The sequence below is a fragment of the Lepidochelys olivacea genome, assembly GCF_965140295.1.
Source record: "Lepidochelys olivacea isolate rLepOli2 genome assembly, chromosome: 26".
Classification (NCBI taxonomy): Eukaryota; Metazoa; Chordata; order Testudines; family Cheloniidae; genus Lepidochelys; species Lepidochelys olivacea.
In genome coordinates this window covers 10776288-10799439 of record NC_140436.1, presented here as the reverse complement: position 1 = coordinate 10799439, position 23152 = coordinate 10776288, and the positions used below count along the sequence as shown (strand labels likewise).

Genomic DNA, 23152 nt, shown 5'->3' with positions numbered 1-23152 from the left:
AATTACGGGCTGGCTGGTGGCTTGGCCCTGGTGCCGTGCCGGGAATGACCTTACGGCTCGGGTGAAAAGGCTGATACAGCGTGGAAAGAACAGGTCGGAGCTCTGGGGAGAGGGTGCATACTGTGGCAGTCTTTCTGGTTCTCTTTCCTGAGCGTCGTAATGACAGTGCCTGAACGCCTTGGGGAGAGAAGGTGTCACAATGGTGGGGAAAAATTAGCTCCAAAATCAAATGCCAGAAGTACATCATAACATCTCTCCTTCGGAGGGAGTTGCAGTCAAGTCCAATAGCCAGGTGTTCATCCACTAGGAATAGCTGGAGCCTTCTTACCAGCTGGAGTGGAAGCATGTGTGTTTTTAATCCACCAAGGCCAGCAAAGAGTCTGGCATACCCGCACGAGTGCATTCAACCTTAACTGCTGAAGGGCATATACTCCAATCAGAGGGCGATCGGGTGCTTACTAGCTCTTCAAGCCTTTTCGCTCTTCTGATTGGCATTACTTGGATCTTTGTCATTTAAACCATCTGTCCTTCATCCAGGCCCCCCTGTGCTCTGTACTATCCGGGGGACAGCATTGTTGATCTTGAGGTAAATCAATCAGAAATCTTGAGCTGATAAAAGTCTTCCTTCGCCAACAGCGAGGGTGTCTCCAATCTGCCTCAGACGTCCTTTCAAATAAAACCTTGGGCAGATTTCTGAAAGCACTGCTGCTCGTTCTTCATTGTTGCAGTATAATGTGTTGTCCTTGCAATGCAAAGCCATCTGGCCTCAGCTTTTAAATCTGCTGATGCAAGAATTCCTCTTGTCTTATTTTTGCCAAGAGTTTGGGGGGAAAAATTCTTACTGTAAATGTAATGCTGCCACTTAAGGAATTAGCATTGTTACATGCTGGAGATGAGTGGTTACCAGGTTTTCTATGGGGGAGAGAGCTATCTACAGCATGCTAAAAACATCAGATTTCACTAGGCTGAATCCATCTTCCATTTATTTTTAGAAAAACAGAGAGAAGGGGGCCCGATCCCCTCTGCAGGCAATGTGTTGCTTCCAGTGGCCGTCCCCCTTTCAGGATTGGGCTCAATAATGGTAATGGTGTCCAATAAAATATACTTTGTCAGAATGTCTGCCTTCTTTTCTGGGCCTGATCCTGGGAATTGCTGAGCACAGCCTCAATTTCCACTAATTTTCTAAAGGTTTCTAAAGAAGTTTTCAGATTCTGAACTTTAAAAGATTTATGTCAATTATATTCCAAGATAGAGGGCACTGGTTCTCTTTAACATTAAGGCAATGTAAAGGTGGTGTAAAGGGGGCCCAAGGTGGGAGGAAACTATATTTAAGGCTGCTTTATGCTGCTAAAGTGATGTAAAGTGGTCTTAGGGTAAATGAGAATCAGGTTTACAGAATTCTACGCCCTGGAGGAAAGTGCTGTCTGATCAAAGGCATTTTCCAACATAAGAATGACACTCACAATATGGATACCCTTTTTAGTGCCCAAAACCCCAGCACCTAAACACTTATGCCCCACAAGACCTGCCCTAAATCATGGAGTCATATTTGGTTCTGTCTACACTGCAGCTGGGAGCGAGCCTCCCACCCCAGGCAGACAGACTCACACTAGCTCCGCTCAAGCCAGTATGCTAAAAACAGCAGCATGGACGTGGTGGCATGGGCTAGCCACCCAAGTGTTGGCTGGGCTTGTACTCGGGCATGCCATAATGTACACACTGCTACTTTTAGCAGGCTAACTCGAACAGAGCTAGTGCATGTCTGTCTATCCACACTGGGAAGCATGCTCTCAGCTGCAGTGTGGACATAGCCTGTAAGGGACCACCAGATCAACACATGGTAAATTGTGACAGAGCCAGGAATAAAACCCCCGGAGTCAAATCCTCCACTTGTGTAGTGTGAATAGAGCTGCTCCAGGTTACACCAGCTGAGGATCTGGCTCCTGGAGTCTTTGACTCCCAGAACACTGCAATCATTACTAGACTGCAAGCCAGATCAAATCATCTTCCATCATGACAACTCCCAGCCCAACAGTGCCTCACGCACCTGCATAAATAAAATAAAGATGGGGAAACCGCATTGTTTTTTGGTACATCTCTTTGTCTGGTGCACAGACCCACATTAGCTGTATCTTTGCATTTAAAGTAATTGCAGGATTTGAAACACTAAACATCAGAATGTCTTTCTTCTTAATCTCAGCAGCTCTTTGAAGTTGCTGAGTTATGTTGCGTGCTTCTCTGCCAGAGCACGTTGAGAGATGCTGCGTGCACAATGGCCATTATGTGCTCTTTAGACCAGGAAGCCAAAAATTCATAGTAGCAAAATTAAAAAGTATCCAGCGCTAACACTTCCTGTTGGGTCCCACCAATCACTCAACTATGTGAGAATATATCCTCTCCGTCAACAGTCACTTGTGTGGAGAAATCGGGTTACTCAGACCTTTGCTGGACAATACTGATTGCAGGGTTACAAGTTCTGTAGTTATGTCTGCAAACCAGCTCTGAATTTAAACCAGACAGCAATTGCTTTGAAAGCTTTGGATAACACTGAATGCATCCCTGGAATTCTCTTTGGTTTGGGATGGTTGAAAGTGTGACAGATTGACAATATCCCAAACAAACCTTATGAAATTAAGATAAATTTTACTGAATGATGTTAAACCTTATTGAATTAGGGTTAACACCTTTGGAATTCATTGTATTACAAATGCAAATATTTATGTGCGCCTGTGAAATTGTATTGAACTGCTTTACCAGAAAGACAAGATTAATTCAATCTCTGGAAGGTCAAAGGAAGTTTAAAGGTCTTTTTGGAACACTACAGTGTGAAGTGGATTTCCTTAGGAAATACCTTGAAGTGAGGGGAATGCAAATTCTCCCGCTCTGAAGCCAACCCTTTGGAGATATTCCCTGAGGTGAGAGATCTTTTCATAGAATCATACAATCATAGAATCATAGAATATCAGGGTTGGAAGGGACCTCAGGAGGTCATCTAGTCCAATCCCCTGCTCAAAGCAGGACCAATCCCCAGCTAAATCATCCCAGCCAGAGCTTTGTCAAGCCTGACCTTAAAAACTTCTAAGGAAGGAGATTCCACCACCTCCCTAGGTAACGCATTCCAGTGTTTCACCACCCTCCTAGTGAAAAAGTTTTTCCTAATATCCAACCTAAACCTCCCCCACTGCAACTTGAGACCGTTACTCCTTGTTCTGTCATCTGCTACCACTGAGAACAGTCTAGATCCATCCTCTTTGGAACCCCCTTTCAGGTAGTTGAAAGCAGCTATCAAATCCCCCCTCATTCTTCTCTTCCGCAGACTAAACAATCCCAGTTCCCTCAGCCTCGCCTCATAAGTCATGTGTTCCAGTCCCCTAATCATTTTTGTTGTCCTCCACTGGACTCTTTCCAGTTTTTCCACATCCTTCTTGTCCAAAACTGGACACAGTACTCCAGATGAGGCCTCACCAATGTCCAATAGAGGGAAAACGATCACGTCCCTCGATCTGCTAGCAATGCCCCTACTTATATATCCCAAAATGCCATTGGCCTTCTTGGCAACAACGGCACACTGTTGACTCATATCCAGCTTTTCGTCCACTAACTCCTAGGTCTTTTTCTGCAGAACTGCTGCCGAGCCATTCGTTCCCTAGTCTGTAGCGTGCATGGGATTCTTCCATCCTAAGTGCAGGACTCTGCACTTGTCCTTGTTGAACCTCATCAGTTTTCTTTTGGCCCAATCCTCTAATTTCTCTAGGTTCCTCTGTATCCTATCCCTACCCTCCAGTGTATCTACCTCTCCTCCCAGTTTAGTGTCATCTGCAAACTTGCTGAGGGTGCAATCCACACCATCCTCCAGATCATTTATGAAGATATTGAACAAAACCAGCCCCAGGACAGACCCTTGGGGCACTCTGCTTGATACCGACTGCCAACTAGACATGGAGCCATTGATCACTACCTGTCGAGCCCGACAATCTAGCCAACTTTCTGTCCACCTTATAGTCCATTCATCCAGCCCATACTTCTTTAACTTGCTGACAAGAATACTGTGGGAGACCTTGTCAAAAGCTTTGCTAAAGTCAAGGAACAACACGTCCACCGCTTTCCCCTCATCCACAGAGCCAGTTATCTCGTCATAGAAGACAATTAGATTAGTCAGGCATGACTTGCCCTTGGTGTTGTTGACTGTTCCTGATCCATGTTGACTGTTCCTGATCACTTTCCTCTCCTCTAAGTGCTTCAGAATTGATTCCTTGAGGACCTGCTCCATGATTTTTCCAGGGACTGAGGTGAGGCTGACTGGCCTGTAGTTCCCAGGATCCTCCTTCTTCCCTTTTTAAAAGATGGGCACTACATTAGCCTTTTGTATACTAACTACCTGCTTTGGGAAACTCCAGTTCAAAGACCCTGAACTGTATAAAAAGGGAACTGAGCATGTTATGAGGGGGCTTGTTCTGAGCTGCAGCTTTGACGAACTTGTAACCACAAGGATTCCTTTAGGGTGGGGTATTAAAAGACTGCACTTGCCAGAACCCATGCGAGAGCTGGGATGAACTCTGGTAAGTTTATTAGCATACGTGTGGGTTCTTTTATGGATTGTAATATGTTTTCTCTGGAATGTTTTTTATCTTATGCATAAAGTAGGCTTGCTTAGAAAGAACTGTGTGGTAAACTGTAGAAATTACAATGTTATCCGTCTCTAAAGAGAAAGCAAGCAGGTGTCCTAGGGCAACCTGCCTGTGCCGGGAATAACATAGTGAAGGGAGGGAACTGTCCTGCTTGGGAATACTCCAATCAGAAGGGAGAGTGACATATGTCTCCACCCAAAGGGGCAACATCTGGGGAGCTGAAAGCCAAGATTGGGGGACCCTTGCTGAATCACTGAAGGGAAATACAGCTGCAGTTGCCCTGAGCTGTGACAAAAAGTTCTTTGGACACATTTCCCCCGCAAGGATTCTCTTCAGTGCTGCTAGCCGCTCAGCTGTTCATGCTTCTAGTGACTGACATGCTGTATGAGTCCCATTGTGTCAGTAAGAAAACAGATAAGCTGCAGATACAGGTTTAGGTAACAACAGGAGCACATTTATTCAGGCACAGTGTAGCACCCTACCCCTGGCTGGGTATTCAGCAGTAGGGCCAGAGCCTGGGACTTCTGGATGTAAAAAGCATGAAAAGCATAAAAAGTAAAGCCACCCCTATTCAGGAATGCTGTAGCAAGCTCATCAGCCTCTACCTATGGCTCAGCCACCCACTGAGTGTGCGTGGATTACCAATAGGCGGCGTACCTTAAAGGGTCCCTTACAATATGTGCTAACTACTTATGCCAAACAATCTGTTCCACCCTGCATTTTGCATTTGGGAGTTCATTTCCCGGACCTGAAGAAGAGCTCTGTGTGGCTCGAAAGCTTGTCTCTCTCACCGACGGCTGTTGGTCCAATAAAAGATATTCCCTCACCTTCCTTGTCTCTCTATGGGTTACCGAGACAGTCCCAATGGAAGAGACTCCAAGCCCAGATCCTCAAAGGTCTCAATAGGCGCTAGATACCTTTGGCTATCTGGGCCTCCCCGATAGAGCATGGTGAAACTGTCTGTGTAATCACAGTGCACACAGGTAGGTGATAGTGAGGCCAGGTTTTCAGAGAGAAAAGCCGCCCCAAGTTTTATGTACAAGTTCCCTACACCTTCCAAGGTGCTGACGGTGTGCTTAGTCTCAGGCTTAACAAATGCTAACAACAAACACAACATTAGAAGAAAAAAAAATCTCCAGTGAAAATAACAGGAGAAGGAAAAACTCTCTTAGCAAAGGGCTCCAATCCTGCAAGGCCTCCTCCATGTTTGCTCTGTGCATGGAGGGCTGGCAGGATCAGGGAAAAATATAACTTGGGGAAAAGGCATCTTCACAGCAGTTTAATTAATCTCTTGTTCTTTAGTTCAGCTTCTGCCAAGAGAGACTGGCCAATAGAACCAAACAGAACCTGAAGCAAATGCTGCTTTATCTGCAAAACACTCCCAGGATTACCAAATGCCTCCTTATGTGCAAGACGTACATCCCCCCATTACACCAAGATGTAATTTCCCTTCCCAGTGTTTGAGCAGAGAGCTAGCATTCCAGCCTGATGTATTTTAAGTGATTTCAGCTATTGAATCCCTTGACTTGGAGGCATGTGCAGTGCAGAGCAGATGAGCCACATGCAATTTCAAGTTAATACTTTTCCCTTTCCTTCTGAAGCTGGAAACTGACAAAGTTGTTGAGTTTACTTCGGGCCCAACAACAGACAGAGCTGATTAGGAAAGTATGTCAAATGGTTGCAAAGAGAGGCACGGATTGAAAACGGCGTTATGAGAGATGAGCATTCTGATCTGCAGGCTTATTCAAATCCAAACTTTCCTGGACTTTGGGAGTGTTATGACTTGGGTTTCTGCTTCAGAGCTACAAAGTCTCAGGTTCCGTTCCTGGCTTGGGCTCCAGCTCTTCTGAGCCGTTCCACTGATGGGAAGCTCACTGGCTTTCCTGTGAGTACTATATAGGCAGAAGCTGAGCAGGATTCCACCCGGCTAATGCTTCTCGGCCCTGAACTTTAACAGCTCTGCCTTAGAGCAGAGAGTGCTCTCTGGCCAGACTTCATGGGGAGTGGGGTAAGGCTCAATCCAGCAAACACATTTTCACTTGTGAGCTGGATGAGAGTCCAGAATACATCCCCAGCAGCAAAAGGCAAGGGAACAAACCCACTGCACCACACTGTTCATGGGCTTGAATCTCCTCTCACTTACCCTGCTGTAAGGACGAGCTAATCCAAACCCCACTGAAATCAATGCTAAGAGTCCCATTGATGTCAGTGGGCTCGGGATAAGGTCTAGTTAGTCTAGTAACCGAATTGCAAAGCAGTGGAAGGGAAGGAAGAATCTCTCTCACTGCTCGTTGAAAGTGAATATGGCACAGAAAGGCCCGTCATATATCAGGGAAGAGTCTGTCCCAGGAAAGCAAAAGTGATCCAGATTTAATTATCACACATGACTGGATTTGTACAGAAAGAATAAGTGGGGAGTAAGTTTAAGATTTTCACATGAGAGTTTTAATGTTGCTTTTCTGTCTCCTTGAGTAAAACCCGTGGACCCAGTTCTTCGCTGGTATACAGTGGTGCTGCTCCTCTGAAGTCAATGGAATTACACCAATTTACACCAGCTCATAATTTGGCCTTTGGGCTTCAGACCTAATTGGCTAGAAAGGAACGTTAAGGAATAGCGTGTACAGCCTTTACTCACACTGGTGATGTGGTGCGACCTAGTGCTCACCCATCTGTCTAGATGACACAGTCTAGTGTGCTTGTGTCCTCCGATTGAGTCAAAAGTTAAGCATGCATTTAACTGCTGTCCTGAACAGGGCTGATTTGCTACATTGCTCTGCTACTCAAAGCAGAGAACAGTCTCTCTCCCTCCCGCTCCCTTTACACGCCACAGAGACCCAGCTCTCGCTGGCTGCGGATCGTTACCTCATCACTCTGTGAAAATAAAGTGACCTGTCCCTGCCTGAATTAAACATGCGCTGAAGACATTAATCAGAAAGCAGAGTGCGCCCCAGACCTCATGTGTGGCTAAAACAGCCCTGTTTGCCTATTGGGAGCAAGAGCAAAGGTGGTGAATGCGAAATGCTAACTCCTGCCTCCTGCTATGTTCTACGTGCTACTGGTCTGGAAAGCCAGGCACAGTGAGAGCTGGTAATGCCGGTGTCACTTACCTCACTGTCCTCTTCAGGGGGTGGTGGGGGCTCTTTGATAATCTGGAAGGAACAAACAGAAACAGACAACCTTAAATCCACACTTTGTTCGTCAGCATGATGCAAAAGTCACTTTAATAGAGGATTTGTCCCTGCCAGCTCCTCTGATCGCGACTGCGATGCATGTGCGATTACGTGGTTCCTATGTGTGCTAATGCTGTCGGGATAACCAAGGGGATTCCTAATAAGCCACTGTAAAACCCTGCCATGCAGTCATCTCCTAATTATAGTTCCCAATTAGCGTTTATATCACCTGTAGCTCTGATCGCTGCCAATTGTGACGTCAAAGTGAACCTAACCAGTCTTGGAACTGACACTCCAGCTTTCTGAACTAGGAGCAAAATATTCAGTGCAGCTAAAATAACCCCTCAGCTGAGTAATAATGGGCTGGTCTAAACTAGAGAATTAGATCGACCCAACGATGTCACTCGGGGATGTGAAAAATCCCCACCTCTGAGCGATGTAGTTAAGCTGACCTAAGATCCCATGTGGTTAGCGTTAGGTCAATGGAAGAATATTTCTGTCAACCTACCTACTGTGTCTTAGGGAGGTGGATTAACTACAGATGCAGATTATTGTATTACCTAAAGGCCGCAGCTGAGATCAGCACCCCATGTGCTAAGCACTGTACATATAATCATAGAAGATTAGGGTTGGAAGAGACTTCAGGAGGTCATCTAGTCCAACCCCCTGCTCAAAGCAGAACCAACCCCAACTAAATCATCCCAGCCAGGGCTTTGTCAAGCTGGGCCTTAAAAACCTCTAAGGATGGAGATTCCACCAGCTCCCTAGGTAACCCATTCCAGTGCTTCACTACCCACAGTAAGAGATGGTCCCTGCCCTCAGGAGCTCACAAACTACATAGACAAGGCAGAGTGGAGAAACAGAAGCATAGAGAAATGACTTGCTTCGAGGTTACACACCAGGTCTATGGCAGAAATAGATGACAAGTCTCCTGCACCCCAATGCAGTGCCCGGTTCACCAGACCACATTGCCGTCTCATGTTCTGTGCAAAGTCGACGGGAAGGGAAGCAGTTACTGCTTATTATCCTTCACGTTGTTGGGTTAGGAAGACAATCTCTCATGAGCTTTTTAATTTAAAAAAAGATCATATAAATTGGAGGCTCTCCCAGCATTTCTAACTAATAAAGCAATTGGGGTGAGGTTTTGGGCTGATCGGGTGTATTCTCCATCGAAACAATTTAAATTTATGTGGGAGAGAGGCTATTATTTCATGCATGAAGTTTGTATCTAGGACTCAACAAATAGCTGGCTATTATTACAGCTCTCCACTCCAAGTGCAATAGAAAGCCATCCAAAGGGACAGCTATTACATACAGGCATGTCAAACATCTTTCCCGAACTCCAAATTCATCCCTGAGGCATGGCTGTTGAAATCAGTGGGCTAAATCCAACCTTGGGGTAAGCCCAGTCATGTCAATGCGACTACACCAGGGATTCATTTTGTCCCATGGCCACACATTTATCTGAATGAAGGAACCCTTTCTTTAAACTGCACTCAACGGGCCAGAGGCTACAAGGTGCGGAATGCCTCCTGCACGGTGGCAAATGCCCTCAGCTTCCCTGACTTCAACAGGTCGCAGATTTGGGCTCTGGGGCATGTGTGAGCTGCTGGAGGTTTGCTGCAGATGTGCTTAAGCCCTGGAGTTAGTCATTTTTAAAAGCGAGGCTCCACAAACAACTTGACTGTTTAAATAGAAAGGGAAGGAAAAATATGGCTGCTGCACAAGAGTCCCGGAGACATAAATATTTATGAAAATTCCTCTTGTTCCCTGTTTTGCTTCTCCAATGAGCTCACTGTTTTTATTTTCCTCTCACAAGCCCCGAGTCATGCAATGTGGTCATTAATGAGGAGCATGTGCCCTCGTGTAACGATGTTGAAAGGGGCTGGCCAGGGGGTCAGGGTTATCCCCTTGTTCATGGCTTGACTCGGAGCAGGGGTGTCCCTGAGTCACTGCAGCTACCTGTCCCTGGGCACAGTAGCTGCCGTTTGTTCAATTGGCCATTGTGTAGAGCTTTGAAGAGCTTGTGCGTGTGCACTGAAACCAAATCAACCCCTTGTGTTTTGAGTTTAGAAGCAAAAAGGCCATTTCGAAGGAAGCAATGACATCTGAAGAGGATTAAAGGAATTACCAGCAAACCCAAGAGCCAGGCTGTGGCGATGAAGCCGCTGGCCACATTACTGGGGAGGGAGCACAAGCAGGAATCCCTGGAGGAATTCCGGCTGACTTGCAGACTGGAGCTAGCAAAGGTGGAAAGGAGGCAGCAAGTCTAACCCAGTATCCCCTATCCAAAGAGGCTGTGAGTCTGTTACAGCCCCAGCTTTGGAGCCTTGTCTCCTTAGCTCACGTTTTCTGCTCTGGAGGGCTTCGGTTCAATTCCTGGTGCGTCAGCAGCTGTCATACATGCGCCCAGCAAACCCGAGGTCATTCACATGTCGACATCACGTGCCGTGAATGCGGACTGAACCAAGGTCCTTCACGAAACAATAATGGATTCTGATGGTTGAGCTAAAGGACGGCCACAGCTGTGACTGGCTCAGAACAGCAGGCACCAGCCCACAATGGCACTGTCTCAGCCCAGACTGACGCGGTGGGTAGGCTTGCCAGAAGCAAGGCTAATCCACGCTCACACATGCAGATTTGAACACTGCTGTGAGGGGGAGTCACTAACGTACTTGCGGCTGCAAGACGTGTTACATGCATGGTGGGTAGCATGCTACATTTCTCTAGTGTAAACAAGGCCGTAATCCCGGTAGCCAGCAAATATGGGAGACATAGCTACAGAGTCTAACACAGTGAATTACATGAGCCAAAAGGTAGCAGGGACAGAAGGCCCTGCCTTCCTCCACTTCTCCCTGCACCCTTCAGGCATCCTGGCTTTGACAATGTCTGTGCACTCCTCAGCATGATAGTGACTGGCCTTAAAGAGGCTCAGGAAGTTTCCATGCACCTTCTCCCTCCCACAAATTGACTGGTAGCAAATCAAATAATCCTAAAGCAACAAGATAGCGCTCAGTGATCCACACTACTCTTCTTTAGCATCATATGAGAGTTAAAGATGAGAAGGACCTACAGCTTATCCAGTCAATTGTCTTGCAAGGGACAGCTTGACACTGGGTAATGGTTATATTCCAGTTGCCCTGTCTATTCCTCTTGTTCTGCATATTGCTGTATTGTTTGCACTGTGTGTTGGCTGTACTCTGGTTGGTCTACATGTTGTTTGCACAGCGTGTTAGGGTACTGTTTCAGCTTGATGTTGTTGTATAGTGTATACTGTGTGTTGATTGCATTCTGTTTGTACTTATCTTGTTTGCACTGTCCTGTGTTCATGTTGAACTGTATATTGATTGCAGTGTGTTGACTGTATTTTGGTTGCTCTATATAGCTTGCAGTGTGTTACTGTATTGTTTGCTTTGCATGTTGATTGCATTCTGATTGCACTGTATAGTGTTTGTGCTGTAAGTCAACTGTATTTCTAGTTTCACAATGTATTGTTTGCACTGTATTTTGGTTGTACTCTAATTGCTCCTCATAGTGGTTGCACAGAGTGTTGCTGTATTGTCTACACTGTATGTTGATTGCATTCTGCTATCACACTGATCCAGACCATAAAGAGAGAAGAGGAGATGAGTGACATCAGTCAGACCTGATTGCTGAGCAGGGTTAAAAAATTCAGGCCTAGCAGTATTATAAATTCACTCTGTTATTCTGATAAACAAGCCAGATTTCTATCAGCACAATTACACCTAAATCATTAGGGTTTGCATGGAAAGCAACAAGAAAAAATCCTGGAAAACTTCTTGGAAGAGAATCTGATTAAATGATCCATTGGAATCAAATATGAAGTAAAGTTGTTGCTTGGAGCACCATTTAAATTGTATTATGAATATACTGTAACTGAGCCAGGGAACAAGGTTATAACACAGCTGCCCAGCGCTAACACCCTTTGTATTGGCCTGTCACTGAGAAACAAGGCTCCCCTTCACTCCTGTCCCTTCCCATTTCCCTGGGCCCCTACTGTGCACAATAACATGCCTTCCTTTGAAGCAGCCTCACATACTCCTCTACTACCGTCTGGGTTCTTCCTTCTCCTGTAGCCCCTTGTGCATGTTCCCATTCTGAGCATTAGGAGTTAGGTTACGTAGGAGGTGGTGAGTCTTTCCAGGAATCCCACCCTGTCCAGGGGCCAGGAACTTTCCTCTCACTCTCCTTGATCCCGTATGGAAAAGTCATATAAGGAATGTAAATAAATGGGGCCCTATAGAAATTGAATAAAGAATGAGATCCCCCCTTCTGTAGTTTTTTTTTGTGAGCCAGGCTATAGAATCCTGTATCAGGGGACCTTTGGAAATGCACTTAGGGCCAGATTTGTAAAGGTATTTGGGACCCTAACTCCAATTAATTTCAATGGGAATTAGAAGCCTCAATACTTTTAGGCCTTAGGGCCTGATTCTTTGTTACACTAAGTTCCCTTTGCCCCACTCTGGGAGCATGCAAAGGGGCCTTAAAATAGTCATGAATGAACCAGGTTCAATTAGATCTCTGTGTGTCTGTTTCCCCATCTGTAAAATGGGACAGATAATGCTTCCCCACTTCATGAGGATCAATGCATCAATAACTATGAGATACTACAGTGATGGGAACCCTGTAAGGAGGTGGATGAATTTGTTAGTAAAAGTGCAAAGTGTGATCATGTATTATTGTTATGTGTATTAGGTGTCATAACCATGATCAGGGACCCATTGTGCTAGGCACTGTAAAAACACATAATGAGAGACTGTCCCCACCATTAAGAGATTATAATCTAAAGAAACAAGATGGGCTAAAGGTAGGAGAGAGGAAAAAGGCAGACAAACATCTGATCTTACCACCTTCCGCTGCAAGTGCCAGGTGCACTTCTTTGACTTGCCTTCTCTAACATAAACGCAGAGCTGTGGGGGTGTATGTATGTGTGTGGGTGTGTGTATATATATATATATATATATATATAAAAACACTCAGCTCCACTCCTGAAAAAACCCTACCAAAACAAATCACTAAACTCCACAAACAATTCTGCCTTCTGGGGAGAGGATGAGAAAGAATGAACTGTCATAACAGATGATAATCATATCACTAAATGCACAACTGGAAGGTGGTCAGATACTATGGTGATAAGGATGGTATAAGAACCTATATAGATAAGAATAGACAAAGAGAATGATTTCCCCAAGGTCAGTGACAGCTGGGAATACAACTCAACTCCCCGTGAGTACCTATCAACTACCCAATCCACTTGACCACACAGGCTTTCATCTGTATTTATCAATTTAGGCTTGTTATTTGTATTAGAAGCATACTCAAGGAGAATGGGTTCTTCCTTTTATTATTTCTCCACAGCTCATAAAACACCCCCAAGCTGTAGGAATTTTCAGGTTTGCTAAATGGCTCAGGGAGGACAAAGAGAAAGAAAAAACACACACATTTCCAATCCTGCAAGGGATCCAAGGCACAAAGGCACAAGATCGTGGAGGAGGTTGCTTGCTTAACCTGAGTGTGTTTATTCTCTGGAACGTCTAGGGTTCCATTAGTCAGCACTTTCGAATAGTCAGGCTCTGAGTGTAGCAAAGGACACTGCATAGTTTGCCAAGAGGGTTAAACCAACACAGTGCCTTGGTGAAGGAGTTCAGCTTCTGGTGGGTGAGAAGGAGCCCACATCAAACAGAACCTTGCTTTCTGGAGATGGAATTATGGGTTTAAGCAAGATGGTTTATTCAAAGTGGTGCTTTTTGTTTTAAGAACATGGAGACAACAAGACCTCCGGAAAATGGCTTTTAACAGCATAAAGGCTGACCATGCATGCAGAAGTTCCAAAGTTGACAGCGGAGGCTTTCCTAGCCCCGTTATCGGAAATATTTGGGTTTCTGGCCACAGTTGTGGGTGAAGCTCCGAAGCAGACCCCAAACCCCAGATCCAACCTGTGGAAGTTCAGATCAGGCTCCAAAATGTGCAGCTTTTCATGACCACTAAAAGATGCCTTAGGCTTGTCTCACACATTGTTTATTCTGTGCAAGCCTGTTGAGTTCAGTGGAGTTTCTCCTGATTTGCACTGGTATATGTCTGAGGACAAATAGGCCCAGGAGCTTTGGCCAAGCTAAGTATCCAAACATTTATCTGCATAGCTGAAGTTATCGGAAACTGTTGGACGACAGATTGGGCTGGAAATCCAGAGCGATGGGTTTGAGCTATATGTAGTCTCTCTCTCTCTCTCTCACACACACACGCACACATACCTCATTGTGTGCACAAACAGACAGACAGACACACACACACACACACACAATGGATGGAAAGTGGTACCAAATCAGAGGTGCGGTGTTTTACACTTGCTCAAGCATAAAGGGACTTCCCAATACGAGAAGAAACAGGGCTCCAATGTAGTTGATGGGTGCGAATTCTGTGTGTTGGGACAGGAGGGTCGAGCCTGCTGTGTTTTGTACGGGGCTGTGAGGTGTAGTTCTTGCTCTCTCTCTCTCTCTCTCAGTGCGTGCCACATGGGCCTGCAGAATGCAATCAGCTGGGAGAATGCCTGGCCAAGCAAAACGCTTAGCCTAGTTTAGCTTGGCAAAGCTGAAGTGTTTGTTCATGTGTGTTGTAATTGTTTTTATAACCCCAGGCTATTTATTCTTTCTTGGTGTCACTTGCTGCTATGGCTCCTGTATCTGAAGGGGAGAAATGACCATGGTGCATCGACCATATTAGCTAGTTAGCCCATAGACACCTGAGGGCTTTTGCTTCATCATCATGTTGTGAAAACACTTCCTTATGGCCGTTCTGTTTGAAAGGTAGCAAGGGTGGGTGGAGAGTGTGGTCATTGGCTTTTCTTGGCACGGGAAGAATCTTTGTGATTTGCTGTCAGCACTTTTGCACATTTAGCTGTGAAAATTCAGGGCAATAAACTGATTCTTTGTCTTTATACCATCTTTCACCAAATGATTTCAACATGCTTGTAAACTGATGGATGCAGAGCTCTCTTTGCTGACTCGCCCTGGTGTCAGGTGCTAGCACCATGCAGAGAAATGCAGTTCTTGCTGCAGACCTGCCCTCTGTTAGAGCAGGCAAGCACGATCAGTTACAAGCTAGAAGTACAAAAGAGCTTGAGTGTCTGATTCTCCTCTGCCTAGGGGGTGTGGGTGTAAAATCCTACTAAATCCAAATTTTACACCAATTTTTCACAGGTGTAAATGGCTCTGAGAAGCTGGAGAATCAGGCCCTGAGTTGCTGAGGCAGAGGGAACCAGGACTAGGACAGAGGAGGCCCTACAGGAAAAAAACACTCCACTACAGTTAGCCGCGCTCTGGAAGAGATGTGAGTTGCATCATTGTTAATTTGGTTAGCAATAAAGGCAAACTCCAGGAACTGCGGGTAAACCTGAATCCTATCCAGCGTGCTTTCACAGCGTTAGAAGCTGAGTAGGATCTCCACCTGCTTGGAGTGCTGTACTTACTAACTCCTTACAGTGCTATGTGATAAATAAGTGCTATAGAGGCATCACGTCATTTACTGTTGCCTCTTGGGTGGAACACAACAGCTATTTCATAGCTACACAAACAGTTTAAGGCAGGAAGTGAAGAAGGCTGCATCTAGCTGAAAGTACAGCAGTAATTTAGGCAAGGAGAATGATATTACCTGAGGGGGAATTTGACCCTTATTCATATGGAAAGTTATAGAACACTTATACATTGTAGCCACTGTAAAAACCCTAATTTTTATTATTATTTTCAGACTGGTGGAAGCCCGGTGGTTCAAGACATTTAAAGCCGGACAGGACAGAGCACCAGAGAATGGACTGTAGGGACCAATCTGCACTGGTGGGGTTAGAGGAGATGGATTGGGCATCTGGACCTAGTAGATGTGTTTCAGTTCTAATGTCTATGCCAGGTGTTCTCAGCACGTATGTTCCTTCAGTTTTTGGGTGTCCAACCAAAGATATGTTCAGGGGCCTGAGAGTGGATGCTGTGCTCTTTCTGAAAAGTCAGGCCCTTTGAGATGTCTTAAATTGGGGACCCAAAACTTCGGGTACTAAAAATCACTGACACTTTTGACAATCTTGGCTGTGGTTCTAAGGTTCCAATCAGAGGAGAAGCCTGAGGTTTAGAAAGCTGCCCCACGCAGTTACCTTAAGTAGAGCCCTCTCCAAGCTCTCAAGGAAGAGAAAAAACAATTGGACCTTCCCGGAAATCAGTCCCAGCAAGGAAGCCAATTAGTCCACATTTAAATCCAACCAATTCCATAAGGGTGAGAGCAAATCTAGGCATCTTAATCTGAACCCCTCTAAAATTTGGGGTGGGAAGCAGTGTCTGCTTTCAGATCTGAGACTATGTCTGGCTTTTATTTTCACGTTGAAGTGCAAAAACAGATATGTGGCTCACATTGTTTAATATTAATTGTGATTCATGCCAAACTCTTCCATGTGTTTATGGGAGACTAGGCCCCACAGATTAAGAACCAAAATCTTCCATTAATTAACCTCATCTTGGCTTGTGATGCAGTTTGCAGATGAATGGAGCGGACATGCAATTCCACAAGGAATGCAAATGACATTCCAGAATCTGCAAAGGGCACTCCCTTTTTCTAGGCTGATTTTCTGAACCGATTAGGTCGATAAATTGGGCCAGGTTCAATGGGTGTTGCTCCCAAATGTCTAACCCATTTTCTTCAGAATGAAGATCTAAGTGAAATCCATTTGCAGAAACAAAAATAAAATAATGTCATCGCTAGTTGTAAGATCCGGCAAGCCTTGCTATGATCCAACTGCCTACGGAAGGACCCAGTTTTAAAGCAGTATTTCTCCTTAGACTGGGAGAGTCAACCTCCTCCTGCAGATGTGAGAGATGATACACTTGCAAAAAAGACTGATATCATTCTGGTGTGTATTAACTAAAATGCCGAATGTAAGACACAGGAGGTAGCTGTCCCACTCTACTCAGCACTGGTAAGGCCTCATCTGGAGTACTGTGTCCAGTTCTGGGCATCTTTAGGAAAGATGTGGACAAACTGGAGAGAATCCAGAGGAGACCAACAAAAAATGATAAAAGGTTTAGAAAAACTGACCTATGAGGAAAGGCTTAAAAACTGGGCACATGTAATCTTGAGAAAAGAAGAGTGAGGGGTGCAACCTAATAACAGTCTTCATATATGTTAAGAACTCTTATAAAGAGGACTGTGGTCAATTGTTCTCCATGTCCATTGAAGGTCAGCAAGAACTAATTATCTTAATCTGCAGCAAGGGAGATTTAGGTTAGATATTAGGAAAAAAAATTTCTAACTCTAAGGGTAGTTAAGCTCTGGACCAGGTTACCAAGGAGGTTGCAGAATCCCCGCCATTGGAGGTTTTTAAGAACAGGTTGGACAAACCCCTGTCAGGGATGGTCTAGGTTTACTTGGTCCTGCCTCAGCACAAGGGGCTGGACTTGATGACCTCTCAAGGTCCCTTCCAGCTCTACATTTTTATGATTCTATGACCAGGGAAAAGATAAGGGGGAAGGCGGGGCGGAGGGGGGGGGAGGGATAATTTTTCAGTTTACCTGAGGCAAAAAACAGAATAGTGCCTCCAATATTCAGTCAGTTACAGAGTGGTTGAGGGAACTGGGAGTCAGGACTTCTGGGCCTAAACTTTCAATGATTTGGGGCAAAACCATTTTTGGGTGCCCAACTGAAAGCAAATCATAAGGGTCTGATTTTCAGAGGACGAGTGCTCAGCATTTTCTGAAAATCAGGCCCCAAAAAGATGTGTCAAAATTGGACACCCCAAAATGAATAGGCATGTTTGATAATTTGACCTCTCTGTGTCTGGATAACCCTTGCCTGACTTATGTCAGTAAAGTGCTGTGGGATGCCTAGAGGAAAGGTGGGTGCTCTGTAAAATAAATTGGTTTAACCTCCCTCTACGTTCAGTGGGTCCATATTATTTTATATCCCCTAGCAGGACTGCAGGGACTGCAACCAGGAAACAAGCTGAAGGGATGTCTTTTCTGTGCTTCTCACCATCTTTGCTCTTATAGGGCCAGATTCTGTTCTCATTTATTCAGACATAAATCTACAATAACTCCAGTGGAATTACTCCAGACTCACTCTGGTATAACCAAGAACAGAATGCAGCCTACTCCAAGCAGTGCGTTGTTCTTGGCTATTATTTCCTTGACTAGCTGCATGTTTGACTCTTATACAATCCCCAGAGTGGCGATTTTTATTCTCATTCCAGCTTATGTGCTGGGTGTTTCATTGCCCCAGTACACCCCGCCACCCCTCCACAGCCCTCTCTGTGGCGGAAAGAATGTGTGTAATCTCATTGTCCTTGTCTTGATTAGGAAAAGAAGTGAAGTTTAGCTTGAGTTTAGCTAGCATGACCTAAATGCCACCTTTTTCCAAGGAGAGATGCAAGGTTATACCTGTAGCTTGATATTTGCTGGTTGGATTGTAGCCTAGGCTCCTGCCTAGGTGTTAGGCCTAGCAAGGGTACAACTCAACTAGCTATAAGGTGTTACCCTGCATCTCAACTAGGAAAAAGGAGTTAAGTCAGACTTAGCGACCTTAGCTAAGCTTGATCTAACCTGGAGCACTTCTCATAGTCAAGCCATGGAAAATTACAATGGCTTGAAACTTTATTGTCCCTGTGGGAGAGGAAAAGCCACAGATGCTGGAATCGTGTCAAAGAAAGGAACTGTCATTGTTAAGTCCTTTAGGACCTACTGTAGGGAAGCAGGGATGGAAACTTAGGGCCAGATCCTTCATTTCTCTCAGTCAAAACTCATATTGACTTCAGAGAGGGTAAGGACTGAGGGCCAGGTTCAGAGCGCCTCACTCATGCCGACCAACACTGAAAGCCATGTGTGTCCTAGGGTATGTCTACACAGAAGCAAGTCCCAGAGCCCAGGACAGCTAATGTGTCATGGGGCTCAGGCTTGCAGGGCTAAAAATGGCAGTGTAGACACTGGGTCTCAGGCTGGAGCCTTGGCTCTGAGATCCTCCCCAATCATGGGGTTTCAGAGCCTGAGCTTGAAACGTCTACAGTACTATTTCAAGACCAACAGCCTGAGCTCGGTGAGCTGGTCAGCTGACCTGGGCTTTGAGACTTGGTGTTGTGGGACTGTTATCATTGCTGTGCAGACAGACCTTTACTAACTACAGCGGGACCGCTCGTGGAGTAAGACACTATCCACTGTGATAAAAACATCAGATCCTCAGCTGGTGTAAATCAGCACAGCTCCATTGACTTCAATGAAATGATACCAATTTACACCAGGTGAGGATTTGGCCTTTGGCCCAGAGTATTAGAATCTTGCTCTGAGCGAGGACTGGAGAATGGGGTACTCAGAGAATGTCTCTCTCCATGTTAACGTCTCGGTCAGGTCTTTCACTAGGTTGTTTGTGTTTGTGTTTTTTTTAAATCATCTTAACTGGAGAGGAATTGAGCCTAATTTTAGAGATCCCTGTGGGAGTAGATGGGTGTCAGAGTTTGTATAACTTTGTTATTCATGACTGACAAGTTGTAGGGGGTAGCTGTAAAATATAATTTTATGGCTCTTCAGGGTTACTGTAGACTCACACTCTATGTTTCCTCCTCTTCCTCAAGCTTAACAGTGCTTCTTGCATCTTTCTAGCATATTTCCTGTTTTTTCTCCCTCCAACTTTTGGTTCCAAATATTTTGGCTGGCTGCAGTCCAGACTGAGAACCAAGCAAATTGCTGGATTCTTCCACACAGCCTTCCAGAAAGCCACGGTAAAGCCGAGACTGGAGTTAGATGTTAGAGGTGTGGTCGAGCACCTCATTTAAATACTGTCCCCACTCCTGTATTTAAAGAAGCTACGGCACAAAAATGAGAAGGATGCACATGCTGAGAGTGGGGTCAGATTCAGGCTACGTCTACACTAGGAGTCAGGGATGTGATTCCCAGCTCTTGTAGACAAACTTGCACAAGGACTCATTGAGCAACTGTGCTAAAAATAGTCGTGTAGCAACGGGCAATGGCAGTGGTTAGCTGCCTTGAGTATGTAGCCACAGTGTCTAGGGGGGTTTGTATTCAGCACAGCTAGCCTCTTGTGTGCACCACCAACCATTGCACACACAATGCACCAAGCTGTCCACTTGCACTTTCATTTATCCACTTTGCACGTGCAAACGAGGGGTGGAATCCTAGTCCCACCGGATTAAATAGCAAAACTCCCACTGATTTCCATTCTGACAGAATTTCATCCGTGGCATTTTCCGAATATACCCTCCTTTGGAAACATGGCCTGAAAGGTTTCAGAGTAACAGCCGTGTTAGTCTGTATTCGCAAAAAGAAAAGGAGTACTTGTGGCACCTTAGAGACTAACCAATTTATTTGAGCATGAGCTTTCGTGAGCTACAGCTCACGAAATCCGATGAAGTGAGCTGTAGCTCATGAAAGCTCATGCTCAAATAAATTGGTTAGTCTCTAAGGTGCCACAAGTACTCCTTTTCTTTATGGCCTGAAAGGTCATTCTACAGTAGTTGGCATTTCATCTTCCATCATTCTGTTAAAGTGCACGTAGGTCGAAATGTCGCTTCAGCAGAGCATCCTGGGTTAGTTTCATTCATCTCGGAACCTGCTCCTGTATACATCTCCTGAAACCCTTTCCTATTTTAGTGCCTCATCCTAAACCTTGCCATACCTGTGACTCCCACTGATGTCAAGGGGAGTTTTGCCTCTTCTGTAACTCCATGACCTATTTACTGTTCTGATGTACTGAGTGACCTTTGCATCTACTGTAAATAGAGTGATGAATTGTGCACTTCATCCCAGAATCCTTTGGAGACCCATAAACATGGATACATTTGGAAACAATGTTGCTTTTATATGGGGGGAGGCCAAAGGAGACCATGGGCCAGATGAATCCCTGGAACAAGTCCATGGATTTCAGCAGACTTACTCCAGAGATGAATTTTGCTGGATATGTTGCCTGGGTCATTCCTATTTAATTAAAAAATATGCCAAGACTAACTTAAGTGTTTAGAAATGAGCTTATCACTCAGAAATACTTTTATTCCTGGTAATAAAAATCCTCCCCCTCACTGCCCCGGATGCACACTAAATTATCACTGGCTTGGAATCCACAGCAGTTTCTCTCGGTTTGCAGTTTGGTTATCAGAGGCTACTGCTTGTCAGCTTTCTATGTCTGTTGTCCATGCCAGCACCTCTGCTGTTATTTCGCTCCATGCCCCTGACAGCGCGGTTACAGCTACAGTGCAGACAGACGGGGGTGGAAGCAGGGACTTACCACTGTACAGCACAGAGGCCAGAACCACCAGAGCAGAGCCAGCATCAGGAGAAGGAATAGGATCAACAAGGCGATGGCCAGGATGGTCCCATCAGACTGCCAGGGGGAGAGGCAAAGAGAATGTGAGATGCAGCAGGAGCTAAATACAAATTCCTCCCTCCCCAGCACCTGCAAAGCATCCTGCATTTATATGTGTGCACACGGTTCTTTGCACCCAGTAATTACCCTGATAGACCTTTGCACATTGAGTTTATTTTTACTTACAAAGCACAATTTCCCAGCCCCCCGTTCCCCAACACCTTCCCTCCTCCTCTCACCCACGTCATCACTTAGTCTTTTCAGTGCTAGTGGAAGCTGATGCCCTCATAGCCCTGCAGAAGGAGAGCATCTCTTTATTCAGAGGACAGGTGTAGCAGCTATGCAAGAGGATCCACCTCCAGGGGCAAGAAAGGAGTTCTTTGCCTCTCAGCAGAGAATGACAACAAGGGGGACCAATCAGAGCTGGTTTATTGAGTGGTGTGGACACTTGCCCACTCTGCAATGGACTGAGACCACCAGTTCATTTCTTATAGACCTCTGAACAGCAGCTGGACGGTAACCCAATTTAACCTTAGAGGGTGGAGGTGTTTGATGACTATGATCAAGGCCTTAAGCCACCCAGTCCCACAGTTAATTTATCTGTCACATCTAGATGAATTAATGACAGTGGCTTTTTTGAGGTGAAAGGCTATTTTGGCTCAGAAGCAGCTCAAAATACCAGTTAAATGGTCCATAGCTACATGGGATTCTGCAGTTGTCATCCAACTACATATCAGGACCACTGGGAATTGATTGGCAGGACTGGGACTAGAACTCATATCCTCCTGCTCCAAAAGGTGGCACTAAAGGTGAAGCTCATTAGCTCTTCTTTTCTATTCTATATCGGTTCTTAGACAGTGCTCATCAGCATAGTATCGCAGCACCTTCCAGTAGTGCCTTAGCTATTAGCAGCGTAGGGATTAGTTCACAGAGCTGGGCAGTTCTGAAACCAATCAGTAGACGGCCATGGTGCACACACACAGTAACCCAGTGGGTTTTCAACCTTTTCCGTATCAGAACCCTATCTCCCCCCTAAGGATTCCCCTCCCATCTAGCTGGAACCCCTCTCCCATTTAGCAGTATGGGAAGGACAGGTTAATTGCAGCCCCCTGACACCTGTTTGCAAATCCCACATTGAGAACTTCTGCACTATCCCACTCACTGCAGCGATCAAAATTGAACATGACATGTCTCATTGCTTCCAGATTTAATTTGAGGGATAGGCTCTTAGCTTCCTGAGATAAGCCAGTGTTTCTATGCCATTCCTGTCTTCTATCATCAGGCTTTGGGATCAGCAAGTAGGCAATTCGTTTTGGTTGGAGTCCAGTTGAGATGTTTTTGGTCTAAGAGCCAGACAGTTTTTTTTAAAAAAATCAAGATTACAGCTTCTTATGGAGGCCTCTCATGATATCAGGTTGAACTGGAGGGTTCTGGAGGTTCTGTTATCCAGGTGTTTATTTAAGTAGCTGTCATTCATTGACTGACTGATCACAATGTTATCGTCAGCAGTGTGAGCTCAACCAATGAAAAATCAGGTCAGGAAGGTTTCTCAAACCCGTTTGGAATTTAGAAATAATTGCTAGAAAACTGGCAACCCAATCCCCCAAACACAGAGAGATGGAGACAGCCAGCTCAGGCAAAAGAAAAATCTCCCCAAACCTTTCACGGGACCCCAACTAAACTCTCTAATATATGCTGGGGATCCCTATGATCCCTAGCCTCGGATCAGAAGGGCACGAAGTTAGCTGAAAGCCACCATAGCCCACCCCGCTCACTCCCTATGCTTTGTGTTCTTAACTTCACAGTTAGAGGCAGAGCACAGAATCTCTCCCACTGTGCCCTCACTGGGAGCTGCTGAGTACTGGGCACTCCAGAAAAGGTACCCCCCCTCCCTCCGCCCCCATTGCATTAGCTGCCACAGAAGCACAGAAGAAACAGACTCAGGAAATCTTTAGGCTCTCATTCCTCTTTGCTCCCATCACTTCTTTGTTGCCC

The 23152-nt window shown here is 45.4% G+C and overlaps 1 protein-coding gene across 1 annotated transcript in view; it reads right to left on the bottom strand.

The window, feature by feature from the left end:
- ANTXR1 (ANTXR cell adhesion molecule 1) overlaps positions 1-23152 on the bottom strand; it is a 179000-nt gene that overhangs the window by 66508 nt on the left and 89340 nt on the right. Inside the window, exons 13-14 of the mRNA XM_084615065.1 lie at positions 21080-21175; positions 7736-7777 (exon numbers count right to left, since the gene is read on the bottom strand). Coding sequence (XP_084471191.1) covers positions 7736-7777; positions 21080-21175 — 138 coding nt within the window. The remainder of the gene's footprint in view (positions 1-7735; positions 7778-21079; positions 21176-23152) is intronic.